Here is a 24,873-nt window from a genome sequence, read left to right as displayed (position 1 = left end):
TCTTTATAGAGACCTGCTGTTTGCTCTCATGTCTCTTTTTTATTCCACTTTTCCTTAGAAAGGAAGGTTAGCAGGACCTGTAGCTTAAGGTTACTGCCAAATGAGCAAAAATTCCCTTTGGAGAATTTAAGAGCAGTCATACTGATTCAAGGTTCTGTCTCCACTAGCGTCATTAGCAGATAACTACTAATCTGAAGTAGAAGAGGAAAACCCTATGTAAGAATTCCCTAATGCTCTCCCTGACTCCAAACATGTTCAGTTTAGGGGATTTTCTTAATTCAGGATTTAGTACATCTAGCAATCACCAATGCATGTCTCTTTGAAGTACTTCCCCACTCTACCCTTAAACTCATCTATACTTACATCAACAGTACCCTTTAGCAAACACCTCCACAGGTTTAGTGTGCCTGTGTAAAACCCTCTCCTTTGAACCACTCCCAGAACTGCCACTGCTGCCTCTAGCTGATCCCACAGGGACTGCACATGAAAAGCTTTTTCAACTAACAGCAAAAAAGGGAGGTTTTGCTGTTCAAGCATGTTTATGAAGTAGCTGCTTGCAGGTAGTGTTGAGCTGGGCCCCAGCTGGGTGAGAATATGGCCAGCTGAGAAAACACCTGCTTACTGAGGCCTGTCACTTCCTGCGGCTGTTAAAATGGAGAATTTCAGACCTGTGTTACAGTATTTAAATATTGAAAAAAAAAAAAATGAGTAACAATTAAGTGCTTTTTTAGTAAGTTCCTGTCAGCAGCTGTAAGAGCAGAGCTGTTGATGGTGTCACTACAGGTTGTGACTGATGGTGCACACGGCCTTTTAGCACTACCACGTTAAAGTTTAACTACATTAACATCCCTTCTCTCGTTTTAGTGGGAAAAAAAGAAAATAAATAAATAAATAAAAAGCCTCTGCACCCACCTCACGGCCCCGCTCTCGCCTCAGGCGCTGTGGAGATTAAAACCGCCTCACACTCGACGCCCGATTGGCTAACCCCGGTCACCTGACCCAGCCAGCCAATGAGGTGTCGAGGCCGCTGCTGAGGGGCGGTAGCGGCGCTGGGCCGGGTGAGGGCCCGGAGCAGTGACCCCCGAGCCCGCCGCGGCCGCCATTGGGGGCCCCGGGCCGGTGGGCTGGGGACAGGCCCTGGCCTCGCTCTTTCTCCACAGCTCCACCGTGCTGGCACTGTCCCCAGGCCCAGCAGGACACCACGGGCACGTGCTGGAGCCCTTGGGCTCCTTCAGTGGGGAGAGAAGACCCGCTGTGTGAAAATCGTATTTGTTCACAAAGGGGTCTGCTCACCTCAGCAGAGAGCAAAGCACAAATGTAATCTATTAGACTCAAAAATCCACCAGCCAAAGTTACTCACAGCCAAAGTTATTCACACAAAGCCGTTAATTCTTTTAGTTGGTTTTATTTCAGTGACAAAGGTTTCTCAAAAATAGATTTTATCCCTCATCTTCACAATAGGAAATAAAAACTGTCCGGTCCATTTAAGATGATTTTACAGCAAAATAAAGATGAGACATTACCTCCAGTGGCAAAGCACCTCTAAAATTTACCATAAAAAACAGGTCTTGGCAGCGCAGACCTTCCCTTACTGCGCCTATGTCACATTTGAATAGCAATGGCAGGTAATGCACATTTGCTGTCCTGTGATTTAAAACAAAACAATTTTTAATTTATTTTTGATTTAGTGATCTCAAGTTCTAGTGTTTGACTTTAAAGGAAAAGCTAAAAGAAGCTTTTCAGGGGTTAGGCATACAATCTCAGAATGCTGTATATATTGAAAAGAGATTAAACGCATGGACTCCTCTCAGTGGTAAAAAACAGTGTAATAATCAAAAAGAGTCAGTCTGACACGTGAATTGCCATGCACAGTCCTCCTACCAGAGGGATGCTCTACATTGTCCTTTATAAAAAAAATGGGAGCTGATCCAGATTGTCTGCTTCTTCTAAAAGATGAGAATCAGCTTTCACAACACATAGTTAGGAGCGAACCTGCAGAGAATCTGGTGAATTCCTTTCAACAGTGGCAGCAAAGCAGTCTACTTTTTTAGGATAATAAATGGCTATTAGTATTCCTTGTACACCGTCACATGCTTTAAGGTTTTATATGGAAATTTATTTCCAGGAAGTCAGCACCACCTGGTGGCATGACTGATCCACTGAAGATATTTAGGACCCTTCAGATAATACAAAAGAGCTCAAAATTATTCTATTTAAATTTGCAAATGAAGTCATGTAATTATCTCCTGCCACCCTACAAAAAGCTAGTATTTAGCTAGCAGCTCCACTACTTTATCTTAGTTCATACAGCACCCAACACACGTATCAGCTTTAAAAGCTGACTACCAGCATTCCTGAGAGACTTTCATCCCATTAATTCTCTTCTCGAATCCCCCCCAGACCCAACTAGCTCTTTTTTTCCTGGCATGCAGGTCTTGGTCTGGCTCACCATCCTCAAGTCAAAATACAGGATAACATTTCCCACAACCCCCTTCAATTTATGATTTGAATCAGCTAATTCCTTAGTCCCATTCATGGGGGTTACAGTTTTCTTGTGACTTTTGTCAGCCAGTGACAAGTATCGGCTTAGTTACATTTCTCTTGCTTTAAATATCAATGATGACAAAGACTTCTGGCTTTTCTTCTTCACAGATCTGCATTGCTGAGTAAGTTATGGCTTTGACCTCTGTGCCCTAGAATGAAAAAGACACAAAAGCATGAATTTTCTGAGCAAAATAAGACTAAGCAAGAAGTTGTGATAACAATGTGTGAACCAAACTCACGTAAACATTCTGAGTATGGACTGTTTCACTATTTTATCATACATCACAAAAACAAACAAACTGTTGAGTTTGCCAGTGTGAAGGAAGCATCAGCTCAACAGTTCAGAAATGTACTACACAAAAAAAAAAAAAAACAAAAAAAAAAACAGGATGTAAGACCTTAAGTTATTAGTGCCTGTGATACCACTCAAATATATTTATACTTGGATCTCTTGCCAACTTAGAGGTCTGACTTAAAAGACACCACCCCCTCCGTATCCCCTAAAACATAAAGATGTACAGGTGAATCACTGCATACCTGAGGGTGTTTTTGTAAAGAGAACTCTTCTCCCCACCTTTAAAAGCAAAAAGAAAAGAGGTGATCGTATTGGTAATATTTAATCAAATGTTACAACTAGTTTCATTGACAAGCATAGGACAGTGAGACTTTGATTTAAAGCCTCAAAGAATAGTAAAAGAGTCCACAATCCACTTTTTAGAAAGCATCAGTGCCCTCCCAGTACATCACAGTATCTCAGAGAGATGACTGAAGGCAACATGTGTCTTCAGTGGAAGATATTCATTACTTAGTTAACCATTTAAAGCTCACCCAATTGATCTTATTTTGAATTGCATTCGGTCAATGTAAAGCACTTTCACCTCCTGCAGAGAAAGCAAGAGAAAAAAATGTGTTAGAACATCTTCTATCTTCAGGCAGAATACCTCATTAACAAGAATATTCCACTATTTAAATGGAAGCTAAAACCAGAAAATCTGAGCATTCTCAAAGATGTATACTGCTACTTGGAACATATAGACAGCAGAGCTGCCACTCAGGTATAATGGCAGGTAACGACTGTTTTTTGTGGAAACAAAGCTAAGTGTTTATTTCTGATTTTTTTGTGCCTTGATATCTTCTGCCTTACACCTAAGTGATCTGTTGTGTCCCTTTTCCTTCCCTAAGGGGACAGTGCATTCAGAGCCCGTACTATCAGAGAATTGACTTGTCCCACAAAATGGAAATAGAACAAAACAAAACACTTACCCTGGGTATAAAGAACTCATTGGCACTGAATTTATACAGCCACTCATCCAAGAAGTGAAAGAGAAGAGACAACATGTCATGCCCTGCATGATTGAAGCAGAGAAGGTAGTCAGTCAGTTGACTGCCCCAGTAAGAACACCCAAACATTTTTAAGAGTGCAGCTGATGTACAGCTTCTGCCCAACTAGAAGATTCAGATTAGTTATGCTTAATTGAATTTTCATCCACTATTACAAAACTACATCTAAAAATCCAATATAAAAAGTCTTACCTTCTGCTTCTACCTCTACAGTATCCAGAGGTTCCACAGTCTCTGTATCAGTCATGTAGCCAAACATGGCCATAACACACTGCTCAAATGCTTCTTCCAAAGTGTCTCCCCATGCATGTAGCCTAAAGAGACACAGGATAATTTACCACACTGTAACAATAAATAAATAAATAGAAGTATTATGCAGGTGAGAAATGCGAACATAAGAACAAATACAAAGGAAGTGACTGCACAGAAATCCTCCTCTATATCTATGCATTTGGGTAGATCACATAGATTTTAGAATTTACATAGAATTTAGAAAAAAATTGTTGTAAGGGCAAGCATTTAAAAGAAGGTTTCAAAAGACACTCCCAAAGAACAGAAGCACCACAGCAATAGTACTTTAGCAAAGAAACCAAGTATGTGGTTCTATGCCCTCTGAAGAGCAGAAATGAAATAGACAATCAAAAAAACTCAGTACATGACATTTCCTAGTTCCATAAGGTCCATCTGTAACCAGTCTTTAACAGTCACCCCAGACTTGTATCAGTGTAAGAAATAACGCATTTGTCATATAGATAAATCCTACCTGCCCATACTTACTGCACATCTGCTGTGTGATCCAAATCTGAGGAGGAAGGAAAAAGAAAAGGCATGACATCACCACATATACTTTAAAACAAGGATAAAAAATATTGTTGTTATAATAATAACTTTCTACATTCATCCTGAGACAGTGAACAATGATCATCTATCTTCCAGTGTATTAGGAAAAATAGCATAGGTAAAGCCTTCTGCTCAGCAGAAAAAAAAAAGCGTTTAATACAAACTGTGGTAGTGCCCTACATGTACATGTACCCTATGTTCAGAGTATGGCTGGTGTAATGCAACAGGCTTCTACAAGTTAATTGACAAAAAAAACAGCAATAAAGAGTTTTTGCTGAAGTCTGCAGGACTTAAAATTGTTCATGCAGAGGATAAGATTTGCAAACGTTCACAGTTCAGTGAACAAGCGTACCTGTCCACACCCAAAAACACCCATTATGCAAAAAGGAGAAATTTTAAGTGTGTAATACAAAATATAAAGTAATCTTCACTAATAGCATAAGCTTAACATCCCAAGCATGTATCAAGTTTTACATGAACATCATTTATATTCCCTTAGAGAAACAAGAGAAATGGAAAATTGGGCCAGGTTGGTAGAAACAGGGCTATCTTGGGATGTAAATATGCCACGCTGTGATCACTCCAACTGAATGATGCCTCTGATGCTGTTTAGATCATTCATACACTATTAACGGTTTCTCGACAACTGTCTCTAAAGCAAACAAATTCCAGTGAACGTAAAAGAAGAATCAAATCTCTTCCAGTTATAGAAGCAACGCAACTATTGTAATATGTCACTGTATTTCTGCACTGCTATCAAATAGAGATCTGAACGCATCCTAAAAATACATCTTCTAACAGAGTAATGTAAACTGTCCCTGCAAACAGACACTGCTCAAATAGAAAACAGACACTCTGTGGTCTCCTGTGAGTGCCTTACGATGGCCCTTGGGCTGACGCCCTTTGGCTTGAAATTTCTTAGAAGTCATTCTAGGGGTGGGGAATACAAGAGAATGATCCTGTAGTAGTACATGTAGGAAAAAGAAAATACCAAACAAACAAACAAACAAAAACCACACAGAAGACCAACACACTCTTGCTTATCTCTTCTAATATAAGGGAAGTAGACAATGTAATGTCTAGCTAAGAAATAGCTCGAAAGGGTAAAGTTTTCAGCCTATGTCTCTTAACTAATTTATTCATAAGATTTCCTTAGCAGCCATAACAAAAAAGGCAGCCACCTTCCATAAAGAGAAATGGATGTATCTCATCTCTGTTTTCAACTAGAGATGTATCCCGCAGTCTAAACACACAAAATTACCACACTATAAAACCCCACAAGCACCTAAACAGCATATCCTGCTTTCTTCCTTCCTCCCCCGCCCCGACTGCACCATCACACTCGTGCTGTACGGGATAGCGTTAAAAACACTCACATTCATACTTCTTATTGAGCGGGGGGTATTTGGCTTTGGTGGCTCTCTGCTCCGCCGTCAGGTTGTAGTCCCTCTCGTCGCCTGCCATCGCTGCTGGGCCGAGCACCACTCACCCACTTCCTGCTTGCGCAGAACATGGCCACCGCCGCCCACGCTCAGCCTCATGCCTCTCGTGCTGCCGCTGCAAAAACCCTTTTTGGTGTTTTTTTCACCCGGCAGCAGCTTGGTAACAGCTGTATGCTGGTGTGTTTAAACCCAGTATGTTATGATGCTCGCTGTCAGAGCGCGGCGAGGCGAGGGGCTGCAGTCCTGGCGGAAAGCACACACCGCAGCCTTTGTGGGGAGGAACCACGTTTCTTCACCAGGCATCGCATTCAGCCTCAAAACACTGCAATAATGAAAAATAATGAAAACAGCTATGAGGTGAATTAAACGTTCATGCTTCAGGTATTCTCGGCTTCCAGGTTTTACAGCCGAGGGTGCTCAGCCCACTGCAAGCCGGAGTATCTGCTGCCTCCAGACCCTGAGCTGGGACGGAAACCCTGCAGCCTTCCACACAGCCTTAAAGAAAAAAGCATTTTCCCCTTCAAGAGAGAGACTTCATTTAAGGCTTCGATCCTAGAAAAATGGGCATGGCAAATAAAACCATGTTTGTTCAATTTCCTCCCAAATTCTTTTTTTTTTTTTTTTTTTTTTTGAAAGGGGAAGGGGTGATTTTCATTAAAAAAAAAAAAAAAGGAACTGATATTTAGAAGCCTAATTCTCAGATCAGACCTTAGTAGTTGCTGAGTTTCATACCAGTATGTATCTATAAATTGAACAGACTTAGATCAGAGACTCTGATTGACTTGAGTCTAATTAATTTTTCCTCAGATTAGATCTGTAGATTTTCAGGTATAGTAACTATTCTTTTTCTGTATTTTTGTGCATTTTCAGATTTACCCACAGCTGAACCCAAGACTTCCCCAAACAACGCAAACACTAGATTTTTAGGTGCCATGTAATATTTATTAACAAAACACTCAGCGTCTCTGCTAGTCGCAGCACCACACGGGGTTCTCCCCTTCAGGTACACTATATCTGCATACTCTGAAGGGAAATTGGGGAAAAGAAGCAGCGAGGGACGACTGCGGGCGGCGCAGGGCCCCAGGGGGTGCTCTGGGGGTGCTCAGGACGGGGCCGGGCCCCTCACACCGCCCCCGGTACCGGCAGGAGCCGCCCCCCCCAAGGCCGTGCCCGCGGGCGCTGCCCCTTTAAGATCCACTCGAGGGGCTCGCGCCGCCCTCCCCTTCCCTTTCCCCTCCGCAAAATGGCGGCTCCCAGGGGAGCTTCACCCCCCTCCCCCTCCCATCCCCCTCCATCCCACGTGACCCTCCCCCCTCCCCGCGCGCGGCTCGTCCCCGCCCCTTGCCGCTCTCTGATTGGCCGCGGCCTCCCGGCGGCGGGCGCTGATTGGGCGGCGTTGGCGCGCGAACGGGGGGTGCGCGGCGCGCCGGGGCGGCAGGCGGCGGGGGCAGGGAACAATAGAGCCGCGGCCTGACGGCTCCGCGCGGCCCCGCAGCGCCCGCCGCCGCCCCGCCATGGCGGACAAGGAAGGTACGGCCCGGCCCGGCCCCGATGCTCCGTCAGGCCTCAGCCGGGCCCCGCCGAGCTCGGGGGAAGCCTTCGGGGGCCTGGGGCGGCTCCGCCAGGGGGCGCGCGGCGGGCAGGGCCTCGCCGGGCCTGTGGGGCCTGCACCCGGTTGGGGGGGGGCGACCGGGGCCTGTGGGGATGCGGCGGGGCCTGAAGGGGCTGAGGGGGGTTGGGGGGTGGCACCCGGGCACGGGGAGCCCCGGGGGGTTGCGGGCCGCTGGGTCCAGGCTCCGGCCAGGCCGCGGCGCTCGGTAGCAGCTCGGGGCCGCCCCCGCCTGCACGGGGCGCTCCGGGCCCCGCAGCGCCTCAGGCAGCGGGGTTGGGGCCCGGGGTTGTGCCCGCAGGGTAGGCTGACCACAAAGCGGTGCCCGTAATGATTTTCTCTCCATTCAGTGCCCGTTTGTGACATTGCGTGCTTATTATAAATGTATTCGCAACGCTAATGTGTGTTTTCTTAAAAAAAAAAAAAATTAGCAGCCTTTGATGATGCGGTGGAGGAACGTGTGATCAACGAAGAGTACAAAATATGGAAGAAGAATACTCCCTTCTTGTATGACTTGGTTATGACCCATGCTCTGGAGTGGCCCAGCCTGACTGCGCAGTGGCTGCCGGATGTCACAAGGTGAGCTGCTCCTTTAAACCACGATAAATTGTAAATCTAGGATCCTTTTTTGTTGAAGTAAGGCATTACATGATTCTTTTCTGTCTTAATTGCTTTTTGTATCCTTACCTTGCCTTGCCATCAGCAAGTTGAGGACCACAAATACTAGAGTCAGTTTCATTTTGTGAAAATAAAAGCCTTTTATCACTGAGAAGACATTTTCACACCCTTGATTTTGATGCTTTTCTTCTTTCCACTTCACCTTCTTTAAAAACAAGTCTCCTTTCTTCTAACACAGAAATAAATGTAGATATAACTTCAGTATAATCACTGTCATCAAAAGCTATTGCGGTCAGCTCAGTGTTTATGTGAATCCCTTTTGTTTCTCATTCAACTTTCTTCTCTTGCAGACCTGAGGGCAAAGACTTCAGTATTCATCGGTTAGTGCTGGGCACCCATACTTCAGATGAACAAAATCATCTCGTGATAGCTAGCGTGCAGTTGCCGAATGACGACGCGCAGTTTGATGCTTCGCACTATGATAGTGAGAAAGGAGGTAAGGGGCCAAAGGTGTCAGCCAGACGGAATTTTAACCATTTTTTCCTCCTCCTCTCAGTAGAATATTTCTCTTTTCTTAACATTCAGGCAATAAAATTCAGATACTACTCCTGAACTGGCCAGTTTATTTCTGTTATCCTTACTTAACGGACAAATATCACGTTTGATGTATCTGCATAATGTCTTGGAAGACCTGCTGAAAAAGCATGCAGGGAAAAACTTCACCCCTCTATTTTTCATCATGAGTTGACAATGAATTTCTTGGAGAGCTGCTTAACCTGGTTTTTATCATCATTTTTGCATTACATAAACTCAGTGAGAAAGTCACTCACGTAAAAGGATGTTTTATTTCAAAGCAGTGTATCATTTCAAATGTTCTCCTCTAGTCTGAATTCTGCTGCCTGATACTTGTGCCAGCCTGGCTTGGATGAAAAGATGACTGTATTTTGTTCAGTGAACTGGCCTTGAATTTGATGCTTTCTGTAATCTTAGTTGGCTGTCAGCATTGCTCCAAGTTAGGCACTTCTCACATTTGTTTGGTTGAATCAATCTTTCTACATGGTGCAAGTCCTCAACCACCTAATTTTAGCTTTCGTTTTTACCAGAAGCCTGGATTATGCATTTTGTGTTTTGATCTTTGGGCTTCTCAGTTATTGATAAACACAATGTTGTCTAATAAATAATTTGTTTCCATTCTATCTTGATACTTCTCAAAAATACACTATTCTGATTTTTTTAAAAAAAAAAAAAAAAAAAGGAAATTGCAAGCCTTTTTGCAAGAATGTTGCTGTGCAATTTCCTTAAAATAGAAAGTTACTATAACTAACTATAGATATATAAGGTGGCTTTAGCAAGTTACGTAGTTTCACGTTTTAAACCTTGTGCAGCAATTTCTTTATATCAGAATTTTGTCTGTTCTGCAAGGCTGAACTTCGTTATATTTGAAAGTGCAATTACAACACATTCATTTCAAATACACAGCACATATCTTCATTACAGATCAAAATTTTAGGTAGGATGAATTTGGGTCTTGTGCTGTTTTAGGGGAAAACAGTTTGTCTCTCAACTTAGCCAAAGTCCTGATGTTTTTATGTTATAAATAGAGATATTTAATACAATGTGCCATTTGAAAACTGTGTTCTTCTAGTTGCTTGTTCTTATGACTATTCACCCAAAATAAGTCCTTGGTAGTACCAGTAACTGAGTCTGGATCTTTGTGTCTTGTTCTGAAAATGACTAATTATTTACAACTATTAAATACCTCTTTTTTTCCAGAGTTTGGAGGCTTTGGGTCAGTTAGTGGAAAAATTGAAATTGAAATCAAGATAAATCACGAGGGCGAAGTGAACAGAGCGCGTTACATGCCACAGAACCCCTGCATCATTGCCACAAAGACTCCGTCCAGCGACGTCCTCGTCTTCGATTACACCAAACACCCTTCTAAGCCAGGTGCCTGAATCTTTGTCATGTCTGTGCTTCAGAGGTCATAAGAATATAAACGACATCCTTTTCTTAAGAAAATACTCTTAAGAGAAAGCTGATGTAGTGCAAAAGAGGTTGAAAACTTCTGTGGATTCTATATCACTTGTAATTCTAGAGGAAAGTGGGCATTTAGTGTGAAAGGTTATTTTGTAGAGACGTGAACGTAGATATCTGATGTGTATCAGTACAAAGGTACGTGTTTTTTTCTTGCTGTCTTAGTGTGTTTGCCATGTCAGTGTATGTGATGATATTTGGAGTGGTAGAAGGTGGCTTGCTGGAAATGATACGATCGGGGTAGCTGAACTGTTGTCTTGATCTGCAAGGATATTACCTCTCATTTACTGATGAGCTTGGCAAGATCACACAGAGTAACTAGTTCTGCCAGTTGCGGGGAAGATCAGAAGTGTATTTATCGCTTTTGAAGTAGGGTTGGAGATGATGAGAGAAAGAACAATACTCCACCAGCAGAATATTTAGGAAGAATTTTCTGAGCAGTAATTGGGTTGGGCTGCTGCTGCTCCTTCATCCAGCTAGACCAGGTGCATCGTGCCAGAGTCTGAAGGTGGCTACTGGGCTTCTTTGACTCCTCAGCAGGTAACATAGCGCTAATTTAGAAAGGGCCACTGCTAGGTCATCCAGCCTAAAAATTTGCAGCTTTGAAAAAATCTGCAATTTGTGTCTGTTTAAGCAGACAAACTGCTCTGTGCTGTCTTGTTGCATTTTGTTTTAATGAGGTGATTCGTAGGGTGGGCATAATGCTCAAAAGGACAAAGAGGCATCCTGTTGGCAATAGAAAGCAAAGTTTAGTAAAGCACAGTAAAACTTAATGCCAGGTATTCCATGATGCACTGAAAGTGATACTAAGCATTGAAGTTCTTATGCTGCTGTTTTACAGACCCTTCTGGAGAGTGTAACCCTGATCTGCGTCTTCGTGGACACCAGAAAGAAGGTTATGGGCTGTCATGGAACCCAAACCTGAGTGGGCATTTGCTTAGTGCTTCTGATGATCATGTGAGTACTTTAAATATTAGCTGGGGTACGACCTGCACTTTATTTGTGACCCTTGGCAAAAGGTTAAAAATGTTTTTCTTTCTTGAGGGGGGAGGAGGCAGGAGAGGTGATGAGAATTTCTGTCTCAAGATTCAAATTTGTTTTGTTTTGTTTTTTTTTAAGACTATTTGCTTGTGGGATATTAGTGCTGTTCCAAAAGAAGGTAAAGTGGTGGATGCGAAGACCATCTTCACAGGGCACACAGCGGTAGTGGAAGATGTGTCTTGGCACCTGCTCCATGAATCTCTTTTTGGATCTGTTGCTGATGATCAGAAGCTCATGATGTAAGTGGGGTACTGTCTTTAGAAAATGAGCACTTCTGTATGCTTTGCTTTCCCAGTTGCCTCCAATTCCATCAGTAAAACTGGCTTTAAGCCTTTATTTCCATTCTCCTTTCTCCTTCCAGCTGGGATACGCGGTCAAACAACACCTCCAAACCTAGTCACTCGGTGGATGCTCATACAGCTGAAGTCAACTGCCTCTCTTTCAATCCCTACAGCGAGTTTATCCTGGCTACAGGATCAGCTGACAAGGTAGGTCTGCCTTGAACTTGGAACATATTTATTTAGTTTCTGATGTGTAAATGTGGATGTGTTATATTGGTTACTTCAGGAAAAAATGTTTTTGTGTCTTTGACTAGACTGTCGCGTTATGGGACTTGAGGAACTTAAAACTGAAGTTGCACTCCTTTGAATCCCATAAAGATGAGATATTTCAGGTACAACAAAATATCTTTGTCTTTTATGCCCTTAGTTCTACTTAGATGGCTGGGAAAAAATGAAAAGTATTCTTTTCCTCTATGTTTTTATTAAGTGTACTTGTGCTTGAAACCCTCGTGTTCTTTTCTCTCATCTGCTTATAATTTCCTGGCTTATTGTTGTGGAGATGTGTAGCTTTCCGTGTGGGGGTGACTCCAGCACAGTTCAGAGTATCCAGAAAACCAGGGTCAGAATGTAACAAGGAAATGTTTGAGAGTTTTGTCCACAATGTTAAGAGTGAAATACTAGCAGTACAGAGTAAATGTAAATTATTCATGGTAGCAGATTGAAGCAGGGAGGCACAATGAAATGGCTGCAGTGTTTTCATCTTCTCAGCTTGGTCCTGGAAGAAGGTTTTAGCTGGTAATCACTAAAAGGGACTGCTGGACCATCTTGTGACAAAAAAATAATTGCTAATTTTGCTGGTTGTAAATATAGAAAGTTAACATCATTAGTAGCATGTGCTTAGCAGTTACAATATTTCCATCTCCAGCTCATGCATTAGTCAGAACCAAAATATGTAGAAGGTTTTTTTTTTTGTGGAAGGGTTGGTACTTAAAAGATTCTGTACATAATTTTATTCAGAGGTAACCAGAGTCTTAAATGTCAGGTTAACATGCAGAATTGTCTTAATTTGTAATCCTGTGATCCTAGTGAGTGGTATGTTTTGGAGAGATTTATCTCCAGCAGCCATGGTTAATGTGAGCTTTTGGGCAGTTAAGCTGTATTACAGCGATTTTCTTCTCATGTGTAAACCATACTTACTATTTAAGGAATCTGCAGTTTATATTCGTGCAGTCCTTATTAAGGAGTAGCTAATATCCTTGAGAGTTGTTTATGCTTCTTAATATGTGGCGTTCATTAGAGGAGAGGTTATGTGTGGTACCATTTTGGTGCTCGAATGCCTCGTGACTATATAAACTAATCGCTATCTTAGAATGTAATTGTTGAGCACATTCATATTTTGAGTTAATAGCAATTTGCCTTTTCATAAAGCTCTCGTAAGATACAGTGGTGTTTGCTGTGAATGTCAGCAGTGTTATGGCTTCTTAAAACTAATCTGCTTTCTAAATTCATCCTTGTCTGTAGGTTCAGTGGTCTCCCCATAATGAAACTATATTGGCCTCCAGTGGCACTGACCGCAGGCTAAATGTTTGGGACTTGAGGTAAATCCCAAATTCGTCAAGTTGTCATGACAAAATATTATTGATGAACTGCATCACAAACAACAACAACAACAAAATAAACACAACCTTTTCATTTTCTCTTAAAGTAAAATTGGAGAAGAACAGTCCCCTGAGGATGCTGAAGATGGTCCCCCAGAGCTATTGGTAAGTCTTTTGAATCTCATTGATTGTTTTGACCTATATCACTCATCTCTGTAACACAGATTTGAAAATGTTACCACCACCACTTTTTTTTTTTTTCTTTCCCCTGTAATAGTTTATTCATGGTGGTCATACTGCAAAGATATCTGATTTCTCGTGGAATCCCAACGAACCCTGGGTAATCTGTTCTGTATCAGAAGATAATATCATGCAAGTCTGGCAAATGGTAAGTTGTTTGGGAAAGTGCAGGAAGTGGTAGATAAGAGAGTGTTGAACTGCCTGAATTTCAGCATTCTTGCTTTACAGCTCTTGGAATGACTTTGTAGAGCTGCCTAAGTCTCAAATGGGTTGTGAAATCCATTTGCTAGAAACAAGGGTTTACAAATACTGAGAAACTGTGTTATTTCTCTATTCAAAAGGAAAACAAAGGAGAGAGTACTGGTGTAGAAGTACTTCTTTTTCCTTCTGTGCTAGAATATATATATATATATATATTTATTTATTTTTTTTAAGTGAAATTGAGGTTTCTGTTAGTTACTGTCATAACAAATGAAATGTTTGCAAATGATATAAATATCCTCCTGTGGATGGAGAGGGGTAGCGGTGAGTAGAAAGAGCTTGCTTATTTAAATTACCAGCTGTTGAAAGTTTTGGAGAACAGTCTTGTGCAGTTCGAATAACCTTAAAGACCATTCTTCTAATTTTGGTTTATTTATAGACTGGTTCACGGAGGCTTTGTCTTAGCAGCATTCGGTATAGTTCTGGAAGGTGCTGCAGCAAAGTAAAGGATCTATTAAACATATACAAGGTAGTCTTAATTGAAATAAGCCCTGCAGTGGTCCCCACTTGTAAGAAGTCAGATTCCAACAAGCTATGGTAACTTAAGAGTACTTCTCAAATGTTTTGAAGACATTGCTATTTCCAAAAAGAAATCTGTGTTGCAGCCTTTATGTTAAATAGCCTTGAGGGATCAGGGGTAGGTAACTTACGTGTGCAGATAGAAGACTGCCAGAACTTTTGGAAGTGTTCTAGCAGGTGGAATCCTGTTAAATGAGGTGCTAAGTGCTTCAATTCCTCCGCTTCTGTCTTGCAGGCAGAGAACATATACAATGATGAAGATCCTGAAGGAAGCGTGGATCCAGAAGGTCAAGGATCCTAGATGATAACTCTTCCTGTTCTTAGTCTTTTTTTCCTTCTCTTCCTTCTCAACCTGATACTGACTTAACACTGGTTTTGAGACACACGTAGACTTTGTGTTCAGCCATCCTTCTGTAGATACCATCGACTGCTTTTTATCCCAGACAGTGAGTACTCCCTAAGAAAAGGGCTTAGCCCAACTCAGCTGGTTCTGCACTGTAGCTCCTTGGTCATATTTCCTACAGCAACCTCTTGTGTATAGAGCTGGCTGTCCCATTTTAGCTGCTTTCCTCATACAGAGCAAACTTTTTTTTTCTTCTTCTTCTTATTTTGTCTTTAGCTTGCTACGGCTACGGGCTTTTGCCTAATTTAAACAAAAGTTAAATCAGTAGAGCTGCCAGAATATGCTTAAGCCAATGGAGATGATACAAGTGTTAATCCACTGGCAGTTCAGAAATGGAGTGTGGAAGGTCTTGCCCTGTTCAGTACAGCTGAGAAGTCTTGTGATTCCTTTAGTTAATTTGTACCTGTGTGGCTTTTTCTGCCTCTGCAGATACAAAAAAAAAAAAAAGGGGGGGGGGGCGCAAAAAAAGACTAGCAGATTCTGACTTAAACTGAAATTATTTCTTTCTGTATTTTTTCTCTACTGGTACTTCTGGGTTTTTCATTCCTTCCTTTGGTCCTATCCCTCTTCTCCCGTCTGCTGGGCGACAGCAGTTCGGGTACATTAGCTGTTCCTGCAGAGCATTGCTCACCTTCCATGTATCTTGCTCTATTGTGTGTTTCTTGAGCTGTGTTTTCACATGTATTTCTTTCCTTTCTGTGAAATGGTTTTTAAAACTTGGGGCCACCAAGTTGTAAAGGTGTATGTTTTTACCAGCTGATGTCCCACAGATGGCATGCCCAGTAATCTAAAACAGCATTGGTAGCTGGTACATGTAAAGCAAATTACAAATTACATGTGGATGAACTACCTTTTGTAGGAGTTAGTCCTTGACCACTAGATCCTGCACATCTTCCACTAGGGTGTCCTGTTCCACCAGCAACCTGTTACTCTCCATGTTCTTCATGACTAATTGCGTGTAAGTGCTTCAGATGGAATAAATTTTTTCTACATAAACGCTGCATTGCTGTGTGGTTTTGTGCTGATGGTTTCCTTCTGCATTGGCAGTTTTCTTGAGAGTAAACTATTTTTTTCAGAAAGCAGAGAAAGCAAGCATAAAGCACGGGCGTAATCTCTACCTGCGAGAGGGTAGGTGCTGGGATGGATAGTCCTTACATTCATAATGCATGTTCTTCAACGCCACCTCCTCTTATTTCTGCTGCTTGCTTTGTGCAATAAGCACTTAATAGCTCCAAGCAGTTGGGAGTGCACGGGAGGGAGTGTGCCTTACCCCCAGGTGTGCTGCTGTCTGAATACTAGGTCTGTCTTTAGCTCTTACCCAAGAATATTTTTTTAAGTAGTCTGCAGCATGAATAGTTGGACACCTTACACGCACCATGGTTTGACACACAAGCTTATTTTTCTTTGAGACACAACGTTGAGAAATCAAAAGCTTCTTAAACTGACCTTTATTTTCAGTGTGAGACTTTATATAAAGTGGAAACCTTTTTATCCACAAGCTTCAGTTTCTGTGGCCCACATTGGAGCATGTCACAATACAGCAGACAGCACTTGAGTTACAAAAGAGTCCTGTTAAAAGGATAAAGCTTCACCTGTATGTAAACTTCAAAAATCAACCCCCAACACTGCCTTCCCAAACACCTTCTGTGCAGGCTTACAATCCAGCTATGGAACAAGACAAGATAACGTTTTCCAAACACAGCAAAACATACATTATTATTCTTCATATGTGTCCATTTTTCAGTGCAAGTATAATTTTCTCTGCTCCTCTGTGGAAAAGCAGTTTGACTCGAAGATCAGCAGCACTCTGGCATTCCTGACTTCAGGCAGCTGCTGTACAGCAGGAGATAAGCAGTGAAAGGAAACGTCCCCTGCAGCTGCCTCTATCCTCCGCTTCTGCTGTGAAGAGGACGAGTGTCATTTCTAGCAGTCTTCATCTGCTTTTTCTTCTTTTTTGCAGAGGTGGCCATAGATTTCTAAGCAGCCCCTGTGTGGGTAGAAAGTGAATTTAGGGTCTGGAATATGGAATATATGCAATGTGTAAAGTATTCTGGCTGGAGAAAACGGGCAACAGGGACAGACTACTTCTGAAAAATCTTCCATTTCATGATGTGGAAGAAAAGCAATCAGCTGACACTAAAACTGGCTCAGTGCACGGTGCTGTGGCTGTGCAGACGCAGGGCAGCCCTGCCAGAGCCCTTGGCAGTCACACGAGCTCTGGCAGGAGGGAACCTGAGGTCTGGTGCAAGCTGCAGGAGGGGGCAGCTCAGATGTACCTAACTCAGGTCCCTGGTTCAAACGTGGAACTCGAGGTGCCCTGACATTTAAGAAATCTGGAGCCCTGTTGCTTCCCGTGATGGCAATTTGCAGATCCCCAGGAATTTAGAGCCTGCAGCTGCACCTGAGCTTGGATGTTGGCCTCTGCAGCCTGCGATCACACAGACCCCACGCAGCAGAGACGTGGGGTTGTTGGGATCTGTTCAGAGCTGTCAATGCGGTTACCCGCGTTAATAAATCCTGCAGTGACTGCTGATGTGACAGGCTGAAACAGGAAGATTGCCTCGCCCTGGCTTATCACGCTGCAGTCTTTCATGGAAAAAAGAGAACTGCAGCTGCTGGTGGTGGGGATGCCCTCCCGTGGTGCGTGGGGAAGGGGAAAAAGGAATCCTACAGCGGCAGTAAAGCTCCAGAAAATGTTTAAGGATGTGCACAGCTGAGACTGGAGTAACGCACAACAGTGCAAAGTCTGGCAAGTAAAATAGTCCCCAAACTGAGGGGCATTTTCTGGAGCTTTAGAAGCTGTGTAGTAAAGAAGTCTGGAGTGAAAGCAGCCGTGTAGGTTCATAGGGAGGCGGTTCTCTCTGTTGAAGAGCCTCTGCAGCAACGTTCCCCAACCGAGAACTCTCCTCTCCCTCCCATGTGTTCCTAGGGAAATATTTTTTTTCAAGTTGCCGCGCCTGCCTCTTGGAAGGCAGCCCCTGCTTCTATTTTGCACAGAACTTTCCATGACATCGCTGCATGGCAGAGGGTCGGACTTTCCACGGCCGCAGCCCGTGCCCGTGCCGTCCGCGTGTGCGGGGCCAGGAGCGCCGGGCTCGCCCGCTGCCAGCCCTCCCCGACCACCCCGGGACGGACAGACTGACTTGTAAATGGACAGCTCCTGGTGCAGGCTGCTCCGCAGCTCCTCCAGCTCCTGGTTCTTGCGCTGCTGGAGCTGGACGCCGTTCTTCAGCTCCTTCAGCCTGTCCTCCAGCTCCTCCACCTGCTCCTGGGGGCGAAGAAGCCAAGACCGGGTTATGGGGGAGCACCCACGGGGCTCTGCCCGTCCGTGCTCTGCTCCAGGCAGGGGCAGCCAGGCTGAGGGCTGCCAGAAATGGTGTTAAGAAGCCTCTGCAGAAAAGCTCTGCTTTCCTACGAAGGTGGGAGCCAGGGCTGGAATGCAGCGCGTGCTTTGGCTTCCCTGCTGGCTGGATTTGTCCCCTACGCTGCTAGGTGTGCGTTTGAAAAGCTGTCAGCGCTGTGTAAATCTAAAACCCTTGAGAAGATAAACACGGGAATGGGAAGAAGAAAACGTGGAGGCACACCAGGGGCTCCCCAAGATCCCAGCTGCCGAGCGAGGTGGGACCCTGGAGGTCCCCATGCTGCAGCCACAGCCCTGACCCGTGGGGACAGCAGCGGTGGCCGGGAATGTTGGCAGCGAGACGGGCAGCAGAGCCACCCTGCCAAATGTGCTCTTGTGGATATTGAATTGCATTTTCTCTCTGCACGAGGTGATGCGGGGGATGCCTGGCACGGCCCCACGTCTCTCTTCCAGCACCCACAAGCAGCTCTCATCAAATGCTGAGCTGCGGTGCTGGTGCTGTACCCGCACCTCCCTTCTGTCCCCCCGGGGTATGGGGATGTGTCTGCGGGTTTCTGGGCTGACACGGCCTCACCTGGAGCCTGCTGACCCACGCGTGGGCCTGCCCTGGAAGTCTTCCCAAAAGCCAGAATGTTTGCTCATGCCTCTGTAATGGTCTTTTCATGCTGAGCATCCAGACCAAGCGAGGCACGGATGCTGAGTCACCGAGTTTTAGACTTTGGGGCTTCTTTAGGGGCATGAAGTAAATCCTCAGGGAGGGGGACACATCTGACTTGAAACCCACGGGAGATATTTCACCTCGCTGCCCTCCTTATCCACCCTGCTCCCCCCTCATCCCTACGAGCCAGCCCTTTGGTTTCCCAGTCCTTGGTGCCCCCAGACAGTGACCCCCAAACCTGAACACACCGCCGAGGACGCCTACCCGGTACTGCCCGACCTCTTCGTCGCGCTTCTGCTTGACGAGGACGATCTGCTCCTCCAGGCTCCTGTTCTGCAGCCGCAGCCGGCTGACCTCCCCCTGCAAGGGCCGCAGGGCCTCCTTCATCCCCTGCATCTCCCCCTGCAGCGCCTGCAGCGCCTTGGCCCCGGCCTCGCGCCGCTCCAGCAGCCGCAGCAGCTGGGGCTCGTAGTGCTCCTCCAGCCCCCGGCGGCTCTGCGCCACGAAGCTCTCGAACTCCATGGAGAGCCGCCGGCTCTCCTGCAGGTACTGGTTGTCCTCTCGACGCGGAGGAGCCTCCAGCCGCTGCCGCAGCGCCTCCTTCTCCTTCTCGCAGGTCTCCTTCAGGCGGGACAGCTCGCCGGACAGCTGCCCGGCCTGGGTCTCCAGCTCGCCGCGGTAGGCAGCGTGCTGGGAGAGGTCGTGGCGCCGGCTCTCCAGCTGGTACTGGCAGGCCACGCACTCCTTCGTCACCTTGAAGAGCTTCTGCTTGATCTGCCGGATCTCATCCTTCAGGTTGTCTCTCTCCAGCTCCACCTTGGCCAGCAGCCGGCAGGCGGCCTGGATCTCCTCGTGGGCATGGCGGATCTCCTGCAGCGCCGGCTCCCGCAGCTGGGCCAGCTCCTCGATCAGGCTGTCGCGCTCCTTCTCCAGCTGCTCCACGGCTTCGATGCACTCCTGGAAGTAATCGCCCAGCTCTTCGAGGGTGAGGCACCGACACTCCGTGCCCTCCGTGTCCAGCGGGGTGCCTGCCCCCTCCGCGTCCATGTCCAGCGGGATCCCTGCCCCCTCTGCGTCCACCTCTGGTGGGATCCCGGCCCCGTCTGTGTCCATGTACAGCGGGATCCCTGCCCCGTCTGCATCCACGTCCAGCAGGAGTCCTGCTCCATCCACATCCAGCGGGAACCCTGTCCCACTGGCATCCATGTCCAGCAGGATCCCTGCTCCATCTCCTTCCACGTCTAACGGGATCCCTGCTGCATCCACATCCAGCAGGATCTCTGCCCCCTCTGCTTCTGCATCCAGTGGGATTCCTGCCCCATCCACATCCAGTGGGATCCCTGTCCCACTGGCATCCATGTCCAGCAGGATCCCTACTTCATCTGCTTCCACAGCTAACGGGATCCCTGCCCCATCCACATCCAGCGGGATCCCTGCTCCATCTGCTTCTGCATCCAGTGGGATTCCTGCCCCATCCGCATCCAGCGGGGCTCCTGCCCCGGCCTCGTGCTCGCCCAGCAGTGGCCCTGGCATGCTGAGGTTCAAGGCAGCGTCCCCGACGTCTGCCTGCAGCTCCCGGCAGGTGCCCGGGCTGCCCCCGTGTGCAGGAGCAGCCCCCGCGCCCAGCGCTGGCTCCGAGGGGCTGTGTGGAGCCTCTGGGTGTGGAGGAGCGCCCGCAGCCTCTCCCTGCGGGGCCGGGGCCGCTCCTGCTTCATCCAGCCGCGGTTCTGGAGGGGGCTCTGGCTCTGCCATCAGGTCCCTGTAAAGGAGAGGAGATGTCAGCCAGCGCGGTGCCGCTTGCGTGGCCCGAGGACAACTTTGACCCAAGCCTTTTGCTTCAACGTGGGCCAAAACAAAAGAGCGAAACCATCCCAAAACAAATGACTGGGGCAGAGGAAGAGTGAGTGCTTCAAAATCCAGCAGCACTTCTGTCCCCACAACGGGGAACGACCCGCGTGGGTCACCCCAGCAGCACCACCAGCACCGGCGGGATGGCAGCGGAGTGGCTGATGGCTCTCACGGCACGGCCGGTGAGGCGCTCCCAGTCAACGTGCCCGGATTCCAGCTCCGTGGCATAACCTCACGGCAGGGGAATGCGCTGCTAAAGCGCAGGCGGGCTCCGTGCTGGCTGAGGCCGGAGCAGAGCACGGCAGCGGGCCCGCGGCAGCCCCGGCTTTGCAGTGTCATCCGAGCCGGGCATTATCCCCGGCGGGCACCTGCTGCTGCCACCACAAAACGTTCCCAGCTCACGATCACCCGGGTGCTATTTGGGGCAGGAGCTGAGCACGATCTTGGGCCCGGCGGGGGCTTTTTTCTGCCACGGGGGCAGCGGGGAGATGCTCTCACCTCCCGGCCCCGCGGGCTGAGCTCATATCTCGTCATCCCCAAAGGAATGAGCGCGGGCTGGCACCGAGCGGCCTCGGCTCGCTGCAACGGCTTTAAGGAAAGAACAGATTTTCACCGGTACTTTCTCTCCTAATAAGGCAGTTTTCTGCAGCGATGACACATCGCAGCCTCGGACCCAGCGGCCTGACCGCTGGAGCTGGGGAGCGTGGGGAAAGGTGGGGAGGGGGCTGCGCAGTGCTTAGCGTGCCCCCCTCCTCTGCCAGCATTTATTTTCCAAACTTACTGACTCCGAGCTGCGCCTCCGGGGCGTGCTCCCCCTGCCACCCCCTCGCCCCCTCTCTGGGTGCCTGCGATGCCCCCTGGGGGGGCTGAGCCTCGGCACCCCCTCTCCAGCCCAGCACCCTGGGGTCTCACAGCGCCCTGCCCTGCCCCACGCCCCCCCCCATGAGCCCTTCTCCCCCCACGCCTCCCCGGCTCCTACCTTGCTCTCCAGGAGCCCGGTGCCCCCGGCGCTGTGCTGCACATGGGCTTAGCATGGGGCGGGTGGGGGTTATTAATACACGGGGCTGGAAATCAGACTCCCCCGGCAGCCGCTTCACCCGGCTGCAGCGCCAGCTGCGGGTGCTGCCGCCCTCCGCCCTGGGAGGAGGAGGAGGAGGAGGAGGAGAAGGAGGAGGAGGAGGAGGAGGAGGAGGGCGGGGAGGGCCATGCCTGCATCCCTGGCAGCAGCAGCCGCAGGGCTGGCTGCAGCCCCACGTCCCCAGAGCATCCCTGCCAGCCCTATGAGGGGGAAACGTGACGGGGACATGGGGGTCCCTGGGCAGGGGGGGGTCTCCCTGGGACTTGCAGGGGTCTGTGTCCAGCGGGGGCGTCTGGAAGGGGCACGGGGGAGGACGCAGCACGTGGCTGTGAATCTGTGCGGCCTTACTCTGTGCACAGAGCAGGGGCTTAGCGGGGCGCTGGCAGCACGGCGTCTTAACACACTTGTTATTTATTGAAGCACGCGAGTATATCAAACACCAGCACCTTAAGGTCTCCACCGTCCCAGTGCCTGCAGAGCACAGCCCCCGTTTCCCACCCGTGCCCCCCTTTCTGCTCTCCCCCCAGGGGCTGGGGGCCGTGGCCACGCTCCCAGGCGCTGCCGCTGCCATCACCGCTGCCCTCGCCTCTTGGGGCTCTGCTTTCCACCCTTGCCCACCCACCCGCCCTCCCTGCAGGACCCTAACCCCACCCTTTGGGGTGCTATAATTAACATACAGTTACCCGTAGTGCGTATTTTAGGTATATTGCCACACCAGCGTGCGTGCAGTGGCCCAGGGGGGCAGCGTGGCCAGTGGGCACTTGGTGTGGCCACCCCTAATGCGGGGCCGGAGGAGGTGAAGGGCAGAAGCGACCGATTAAAGCCAAATTAATTAATGTATCAGAGCGAAACGCAGCCTACCTCCGCCCTGGCACTGCCCGCTCAGGAAGTCGGCACTCGCGGCTCAGGAAGTCACCAGCTTACGTGCCCCAAAATCGCCCAGCAACGCGCACCACAGCTTGCAACATCGCCAAATGCCACCCCGGCCCCGGCCCCGCGTCACCACCTCCGTCACCTTGCTGGCCGCCGGGTTTAAAATAACTGCTCTTGTCCATCTCCCGGGCCTGCTGGCACACGCGTGCAGGGGAGCAGAGCTTTAAAAGGAAAGGGAAGATTTGGGTGTTTGGCTTTTTTCGGCCCTGTTGCTTTTTTCAGCACAACCCACCTTTTTTTTTTTTTTCCCTTTTTTTTTTTTTATTCCCCGCTCTCTCTTTTTTTCCATCAAGCGCCTCTCTTCGTGCTGAGGCTTTTGACTCACTAGGAGAGGAATGCTGTTAATTCGGACAAGTTGTGCGTATAAATATACATCTGTACCCGGGATTGCCAAGGGGGGGGGGAGAAACCTGCGGGGCAGGGGGGCCGGGGGCAGCAAACCCTTGTAGGGGACGAGGGGAGGACGGCAGCGCCTGGGCACCTGCCAGGGGACGGCCGGGGGGCTGCAGGGGCTCAGCTGTCCCCGGTAAGAGGAGAGCCCCGGCTGTTTTGTGGATATAACCAGGCAACGGCCGGCTCGGGTGTCAGACCCGCTGCGGCTCCGTGTCCCACGGGGTGCGACGCCCTCGTGTGCGAGCCGCCCTGGACTTTGCTCCGGCAAACAGGAGGGAGAGCGAAAGGCAGGAGCGTATCTGGGAGGGGAAATGTTCCAGCTGTTGGAACAGGATAAACCACGGCGTCTCCGGCCGCTCCTCCACCCCCTGCTGCGTCCTGGCACCGGCCTGGCAAGGGCTGAAGGCAGCTGGGAGAGATCAGTGCGTGGCCCCTTCGTGCCCCTGCCACTCATGCTGCTGGCCCCAGGGCAGGGATGGATCCTGGGCTCTGAGGGCAGGGCTCCATCCCGGAGCTGTCCCCAAAAATCCTCGGGGACAGGCTTAGGGAAGCAGGGAGGCTTCATGGCCTCGGCAGCTCCCGTGGCTCGGTCGGTGCATGCAGCACCGCAGGGCACCCAGCCCACCCGAACCACAGAGACTCGGAGTGGTGCCGCCAGCCCCGTGCCCCACACGTGGCTGACAAGGTCCCAGCATGGGGCTCAGCACCCCGGGCTGCGTGCCGAGGCTGCGGGAGTCTAGTTTCAGCCCCATGAGCAGTGCTGGATCCGGCCCTGCATGCAGGAGCTCAGGGGGAAAGCGTGATTCATCGCCAGAGCTGGGAGCGCTTCCAGGGAAAGATCCTGGGTGGGGAGGGCGCCTGCACCCTGCACCCGCTCCGGCCCCTGCCCTCACCTCCTGCCTCAGTTTCCCTGCTGAGAGCTGAGACGCCAGCAGCTGTGGGGACGCCGCTGTGGGAGCCAGCATGGAGCAAGCGCCGTGGCCATGTCCCAGGACCCAGTGCCTGGGGCTCACCCTGCTTCCACCGGACCTGCCTCCAAGCTCCCAGATAAGGATGCTCAGGGCCTGTGCGAGAGCGAGGCAAGGTCACCGGCGGGATGGAGGTGGAGGAGGAGGAGGAGGAGGAAGAGGAAGAGGGCAGTGTGGGCACGGACCCAGCTGGGCCTTGGGTAGAGATGAAAGCGGGAGCCCAACGGCGCCGTCCGCCCACGGCTCCAGCTCCAGCGGGGACCTTGGCGGCTGCACGGGAGTGGGGCTGGACCCTGCCCCAGGCTGCAGGCGCCGGCGGCTCCGCTTATCTGGGTGCTGCGGCGAGGGGGAACCAGGAAAGCGCCGCTCCTGCGACCGCTGCTGCTGAGAGGACGCTGGCCTGGACAGGGAGCGCAGCGGGGACAAGAGCTCTGTCCCTTTTGGGGACCCAGTGCCACAGCCTTCAGCAGTGCCTGCCCGAACTGTGCTGCTTCTGCTTTATCTCCCTTTGTACAACCCAGATATCGGCTTTAAATGCTTGCGTCAAGCCCGTTTGTCCCGGCGGCGCTCCTGCAGCAGCCACCCCCGCGATGGGATCGTCCCCCACATGCCGGCCACGCTCTGGCCATGCCTACGGTGTGTGTGTGTGTGCGTGTTTATGCACAAGCACATGGCTGTGTGCACGTGTGTGTGTGTACATGGCTGTGTGCGTGCAGGTGCCCAGCTCAGCGTGCGGGCTCAGCCCCCCACAAGCACCCCCGGCAGCCGCAGGGTTCCCCGAGCAGCCCCGCACGTGATGGGCACTGCAGGGGCTGACGTGGAGGGGTCGGGCCTGAGGCATCTTTAACACAGCGGTGATGAAG

General features: G+C 49.0%; 3 protein-coding genes across 8 annotated transcripts; 1 reads left to right on the top strand and 2 right to left on the bottom strand.

Moving 5' to 3' along the window:
• Positions 1-1,389: 1,389 nt before the first annotated feature.
• Positions 1,390-7,323, bottom strand: ZBTB8OS (zinc finger and BTB domain containing 8 opposite strand). Of its 4 annotated transcripts, none has more exons than XM_084497073.1 (7): positions 6,102-6,776; positions 4,663-4,687; positions 4,078-4,199; positions 3,808-3,890; positions 3,373-3,425; positions 3,082-3,118; positions 1,390-2,693 (listed from the first exon to the last, which is right to left on the bottom strand). In XM_084497073.1, exons 1-7 carry the CDS (start codon positions 6,187-6,189, stop codon positions 2,607-2,609), a joined length of 495 nt encoding a protein of 164 aa, XP_084353199.1. In that variant the 5' UTR covers positions 6,190-6,776; the 3' UTR covers positions 1,390-2,606. The 4 variants fall into 4 exon arrangements, with proteins under 4 accessions (XP_084353199.1, XP_084353202.1, XP_084353200.1 ...); XM_084497076.1 differs by having other exon boundaries at positions 4,649-4,687; positions 6,102-6,767; XM_084497074.1 differs by lacking the exon at positions 4,663-4,687 and having other exon boundaries at positions 6,098-7,323.
• A 241-nt stretch (positions 7,324-7,564) lies between these two features.
• RBBP4 (RB binding protein 4, chromatin remodeling factor) lies at positions 7,565-15,767 on the top strand. 2 transcript variants are annotated; one of them, XM_084497071.1, is made up of 12 exons: positions 7,565-7,697; positions 8,208-8,355; positions 8,745-8,890; positions 10,168-10,341; positions 11,270-11,385; positions 11,548-11,708; positions 11,831-11,957; positions 12,065-12,142; positions 13,272-13,348; positions 13,456-13,513; positions 13,626-13,736; positions 14,604-15,767. In XM_084497071.1, the coding sequence occupies exons 1-12, from the start codon at positions 7,682-7,684 to the stop codon at positions 14,667-14,669; spliced, it is 1,278 nt and encodes a 425-aa protein (XP_084353197.1). In that variant the 5' UTR covers positions 7,565-7,681; the 3' UTR covers positions 14,670-15,767. The 2 variants fall into 2 exon arrangements, with proteins under 2 accessions (XP_084353197.1, XP_084353198.1); XM_084497072.1 differs by having other exon boundaries at positions 7,598-7,697; positions 8,211-8,355.
• A 437-nt stretch (positions 15,768-16,204) lies between these two features.
• SYNC (syncoilin, intermediate filament protein) lies at positions 16,205-22,686 on the bottom strand. Of its 2 annotated transcripts, none has more exons than XM_084496880.1 (4): positions 22,578-22,686; positions 19,055-20,549; positions 17,915-18,039; positions 16,205-16,758 (listed from the first exon to the last, which is right to left on the bottom strand). In XM_084496880.1, the coding sequence occupies exons 2-4, from the start codon at positions 20,540-20,542 to the stop codon at positions 16,695-16,697; spliced, it is 1,677 nt and encodes a 558-aa protein (XP_084353006.1). In that variant the 5' UTR covers positions 20,543-20,549; positions 22,578-22,686; the 3' UTR covers positions 16,205-16,694. The 2 variants fall into 2 exon arrangements, with proteins under 2 accessions (XP_084353006.1, XP_084353005.1); XM_084496879.1 differs by lacking the exon at positions 22,578-22,686 and adding an exon at positions 21,618-22,174.
• Positions 22,687-24,873: the final 2,187 nt, after the last annotated feature.

Source organism: Aythya ferina (genome assembly GCF_964211825.1).
Source record: "Aythya ferina genome assembly, chromosome: 24".
Classification (NCBI taxonomy): domain Eukaryota; kingdom Metazoa; phylum Chordata; class Aves; order Anseriformes; family Anatidae; genus Aythya; species Aythya ferina.
Note: the sequence above shows the minus strand (reverse complement) of the source record. Positions and strands in the feature narration are given on the sequence as shown.